The sequence below is a fragment of the Saccostrea cucullata genome, unplaced genomic scaffold (genome assembly GCF_032062105.1).
Source record: "Saccostrea cucullata isolate Sc308-1 unplaced genomic scaffold, CSIRO_AGI_Scuc_v1 ctg3212, whole genome shotgun sequence".
Taxonomy (NCBI): Eukaryota; Metazoa; Mollusca; class Bivalvia; order Ostreida; family Ostreidae; genus Saccostrea; species Saccostrea cuccullata.
This window is the reverse complement of record NW_026940079.1, coordinates 4,167-9,726: the sequence shown is the minus strand read 5'-3', so window position 1 is coordinate 9,726 and position 5,560 is coordinate 4,167. Positions and strand designations below refer to the sequence as shown.

Here is a 5,560-nt window from a genome sequence, read left to right as displayed (position 1 = left end):
CGAATTTAATTTTTACAAAACAAAAGCAGCTGTCTGTGATGTCAGAGATTCCTTAACAGTCAACACAGATGGAATCGTTGATGAATAGGACCTTCAATACCCGCACGCAGTATACATATATGCCTGACAGAATAGCGGAGAAACATTGGTACATGTATCTGAAGGACACACCAATGGCATTTTTTTTTCATTTCATGCGCAAAAAAAAAATATAATATTATTTTTAAATATTAAATAACCACCTCTTCTTGTCTAAATATTGTTCCCTAAAATTAAAAACATAATAATATTTTAATTTTTTTTTATATAAATATATATATTTTTAATTTTTAATTAAATAGGTTTAGGAGAATCATTGCTTCCATTATATTTGGAATTCAGTAAGCATTGGATTAATATGTATAAACTAAAGAAATTGTAAAAGAAAAAAAGATCGATTGATTTGTCAGTTTGTTGACTTCGCAGAAGCATGGATTGCTTTCTCAATTACATATATATGTTGAATGTGCTACGATTTGTTCGGGAATGATTGTTTATAGGGGAAAAATATAAAGTGAGCAAATATTGTGATATCAAGATTGTTGAAAGTGCAGCTATTGTAAGTTTTATTTATTCCGTAGAATTGAAAAAAATTATTGTCCCTTTTTAATAAATCTATTCACCCTTTTATGTCATAATATCTCAATGCATATTGAGATCTGTATCACCAATTCTTGTCACATTATAGGTAATATTCAATTTTTTGGTAAATTCCTACAAGAGGAATTACTTGTTTTTGATCATGCTCTTCTTTAAAAAACATATTGATAAATAAGGAAATAATATTACTGAATATTGCTTGCATAAATTGTTCTACTTCATTATTTACATTCTATAACGGATTGGCTTAACTTTCTACAGCTCACATAAACGATTGTAATACTCAGATCATGGAAATGTCTTGATTAATAAGGAAATGCATTAGATATGTTTATATATTATGTTTTATTCTCCAGGATATATGTTAGCTGTTAATCACATTTTCATCAGTTGTCCAATTAATTTGTTATATATGTTACAAATTTGTTGAAATGTCATATTTTGTTAGTTCCATTGCAGTCATCGTTTTCTCAAATCCTTTATAAGTATTTTATTTCGTCGACATAACTTTTATTTAAAGTTATGTAGACGTAAGTGTTAAAACTTTTATTTCATAACAATTCCTTGTTGTTTTTACTTTCAAGTTATGAAAGATTCATATACTTTGCATCGTAATTTTACTTCTTGTGTCACGTCATTTCTACATACTCAGACACACTGGATTGTTCTATGTTATGCTGTACGCTTTGAGGACGAGGCTGCTCCGAATTCAATGTGCTATAGGCAAAATTTGGAACACCAGTTGTCGCAGCAGATTCAGAATTCTTAAAGTCCATATTTTCATAAGAAGATCGCATTCTGTTTAATAGTAATGAAAATAATCAGATAAAGATAATTAACAGATGTTTCAAGTAGAAAACAATTGACAAAATATTTAAGGAAACCGACTGGGGTTAATCTCAAGATGTCATAATTTAACGATTTGCTTTTATTTTTATGTTGTTATAAAAACTATGACAGATAAAACGGATTTAAAAAATAACATATAAACAATTTTGAGATTTTCAAAATTCTATGTTTCAAATTTCAAAAGTTTATATGATATACGTTTCCTTTTATAACATATTTTATGACCCCCTCTGAAAGAACTTCGCTTTGTTTTAACGTCACAAACACTATAATATAATTACGCCGTCAATCTATCTTCATGTACATTTTGAAAAAATAGTTTTAAAAGCTAGTTATTTAAAACTGTAAAAGCTTCAGTTTACTACAATGTGCGAAGTATTCCACAATAGAAACCCCAGTCGCTCGTCTTAACTATCGATGTTCTACAGATACAGCTTAATTAATTCAATTTTTTAAAAAAATATAAGCACTTTGCAAAGCAGCTTAATACCTTTTACGAGTTCTAATTATGTGGATAGTTAGGATGATAACGACTCCCGTCAGTATAATGTTCAATGTTCCACACACTATCACTCCAGTCCTGAACCACTGATCATTACATAAAACTAAAAAAAATAAACAAGTTATAATTTTATCTGGTTTCAGTAAATAGCATTACTTTTCCAAGAAATGAGATTCTGACATTTGATTTAATTGTGTGATCCTCGGTAAGCATAAACATATTGTTTCCTTTCAAAAACGTCATGTTCAAAAACGTTATTTAAAATTTTGTTTTTAATTTTTATTTTACTTTTTTTGCTCATGAAAAAAAAATTCTGTCATTGATTTATAATGATTAATTGAAATTTTATTTCTTTTTGATTTTGGAAAACAAACTAGAATCCTTTAAATGTAAAGAAAACATTTTTAATAAGTCTTAAATCGTAGCCTGGCGATGTTATCGATATACATGTACCTGGTACTCGTTCATTTTATTGATCATATCGCATCAAATGCGTGTTTCACCGGAGATATGTCAATACATGTACAACTGCTCGGTAATGTAAGAAAAAAATATGTTTTATTATGAACAATATTGAAATTTTACACATAAGGCAAATGATAAAAGCAAACCTTCAGTATAAGTCTCCGTTGTGACACTTGTTAAGTTATTTGCTTGCAATGGAGATACTATTGGGCTTGGAGGACAAGCTGAAAAGATAGGTATTTCTTGCTAAACAATGTTTCTTATTCAATCATTTACACACTTAAGTAATGCTTAAGATAAGAAATAAAAGATAACGAACAGTATAACTTCTTAAAAAGTTATGAAATTGGCTGTAATAAGATTGAGTAGATAGATATAATATATAAATCATTGGAAAAATATGTTCTGAAGGAGGACCATTCTGGATATTTGGTACATTAATGCAGAAAAGCCTCAAAATGTCTCATTTCTGTGCTTATTTTCCTTCAGAAAATTGTGTCTGCCACCGTCGCCCAGGTAAACCGCTTTGAAAAATTACATATCTCAAAATCTTTATGGGTGATGCATGCAGAGTATGCGAAAATTTCCATAAAAATTGATGTTTTCTTTACAATTTTCTATGGAAATACGGGGAAATTAACTAATTAATGACGTTACAACAAGGAGGTCATATGAGAAAAAAATTGTGTATTCTTACTGCAGGGAATTCCACTGATTCAGAAAAATAGATTTTAATTTCTTAAATAACTTTCATATTTTAGAAAAAAGGGCTTACTGTAACATGAATTGAATCTGTACCTTGATCTTAAATTCTCGGAACGTTGAACAATATACATGTACAACCAATCAATTAATCTTAACACTTCATACCATACACATCATTTACATTTACGATTATTAATGTTATTCTTATTCTCTTCACTCCATTTTGTTAGTTATATATACGTGTAGGTTTTCTTAGAAAGAATTTTGGTAATGTTTTGGCGAAAGAACAAAGATTTTTATCTTCAAATTACCGTGCCAGTAAACTTACTAATTAAAAATGATTTTTATTTTTATTTCCATTAGACATGTCCAGTTCAATTAATCTTGCCTACTTACATGTATCTACATGTGCAGTTGGTTGACTTACTTCTTCATATTTCCATTTCTATTTGTTTTCTCTGTGATAATCTTGCCACATAAGGCAATTGAACAACTAGAGGTACAGTAAGCAATGAGCTCATTAAATGATACCCCCACTTCCCATATGGTTATAACTGATGACAAAGTCCATGTTTTGCTGTGGCCGGGAAACCCAAAATATGTGTTGGATCAAAAAGTAAAATATAAGGTGCATAATGGCAATATGCAATGAAGATTCTGTGAGTTTCATTAAGTTTCAATCAGCGGTATGAGAGGAGTTGCGGATAAGAGATGGGTACCCATAAGCCTAACAGACGGACAGACGGACGGACGTACACACCGATTACAGTATACCCTCCCACTTTTCAAGCGGAGGGTATAATGAAGGATCCTATGTAGGGCTATTTTACAGTGAAAGATGTAAGGATGTCATGTAAGTTTATTGAACAGTTAGGCTCAGTAGGGCTTTTGAACACTGGGGGTGCTTTAATTTATTGACTAAGCATGGGATGAAATGAATTATTTGACAGTTCATAACTTATATATCAGATATGGAATACTCTTATTTAAAAAGAAGAGAGAAAAGAGGTCATAACAAATAAAGGACTATGTCTGATATGCACCTGTAGCGGAATCCTTTGTTCTAGAATCACTATATTCTTTTGGTAGAGATGTAGTTGAACAAGGTTGGCAAACTGCAAATATCGAAATGTACATTCAATTTACATGTAATAATTACATGTATTAGTATAGGAATTGACAAAACGAAGCGGTTTCTGTATTTTATATTTCTTATATGTATTTGTTTATGGTTCTTTTATCGAATTAAGGTTGAAACTGTCACAAATAATAGCACAAATTAAAGCAACAACAAAAAGAATTCATATGTTACTTTTGGTTCATTTTTATCGGGAATTCTATTATTACACACACAAAAAAATCAAATTTGTTTGCACTTATGTTCCCTTAGCCAGCCTATACGACGCCCTACGTTCATATGCATGTAGACCTAAAAGATAGCACAAATATGTGATCTTTTCTTTCTTAAATATTTGTGTCTTCCTTCAAATTTTCTATGTACATGTTATACTTTTTGTCTTCCTTATGACTTTTACCATAATTTTTATACCTCGTTACATAATCATGAAATAATAAGATCGTGAAACATTTTAAAACACTCACTATTGCAAAGCTACATGTATACTTTTGAATATATACAAAACCCTAACTTATTAAGGTGGTCGTATATATACCTGTAGAAGTGACCTCTGTTGTAGAACAATTGCATTCTGGTGATGGAGATGAAGTTGAGCATATGGGGCAAATACATGTTGGGCATGCTGAAATAAATAGAATAATTATTATGAATAAATTGTCTGTATTGTGAATTATTGATTTTTTTTATATTTGAATTCCTGGCATATTATAGTTATCACCTTGATTCTGTAGATATTTTGGTAAAATGAAAGATGATTATTATAATATACGAGGGTTGCCCGGAAAAATCGTTGCCAAAGCGTTTTTTTTTTCTAAAATTAATGGTCGCACTTAACTGAAATTTTCAGAAAATGTTAATTTGTCATATCTAAATGCATCGTAATTATTTTTATAAAGTCTAGACAAAAAATGAAGATTTTATTATGCTTGAATTGTACGGTTCTACAGCGCACAAGTAGAAAACCAGGGTTTCATTGGAGAATACACGGGTATTACATATGCTTCGAAATAAAAGTTTTACATAGAGAGGATTGTTGTGAAAATAATTCTTTTTTTTTTTATAATTCACTATCTATTGTGTCATCTTTTGAAAAATTTTAAGGCGTTTGCTTTGTTTTTGGCAATTTCCAGAGCATATCGAAATGGGAAAGTGATAAACACAACGTACGAAAAATTGCATCGTTTGATGACGTAGGGGCGCACTGAAGAACAGTTCAGTCTGATTTAGATGCAGTTATGACGCCCTAGGAGACTTTAAATATA

The 5,560-nt window shown here is 30.2% G+C and overlaps 1 protein-coding gene across 1 annotated transcript; it reads right to left on the bottom strand.

Moving 5' to 3' along the window:
- Positions 1 to 1,206: 1,206 nt before the first annotated feature.
- Positions 1,207 to 3,704, bottom strand: LOC134254718 (uncharacterized). The gene is made up of 4 exons (XM_062737250.1): positions 3,692 to 3,704; positions 2,602 to 2,679; positions 1,979 to 2,093; positions 1,207 to 1,437 (listed from the first exon to the last, which is right to left on the bottom strand). The coding sequence occupies exons 1-4, from the start codon at positions 3,702 to 3,704 to the stop codon at positions 1,269 to 1,271; spliced, it is 375 nt and encodes a 124-aa protein (XP_062593234.1). The 3' UTR covers positions 1,207 to 1,268.
- Between the last annotated feature and the right edge of the window lie 1,856 nt (positions 3,705 to 5,560).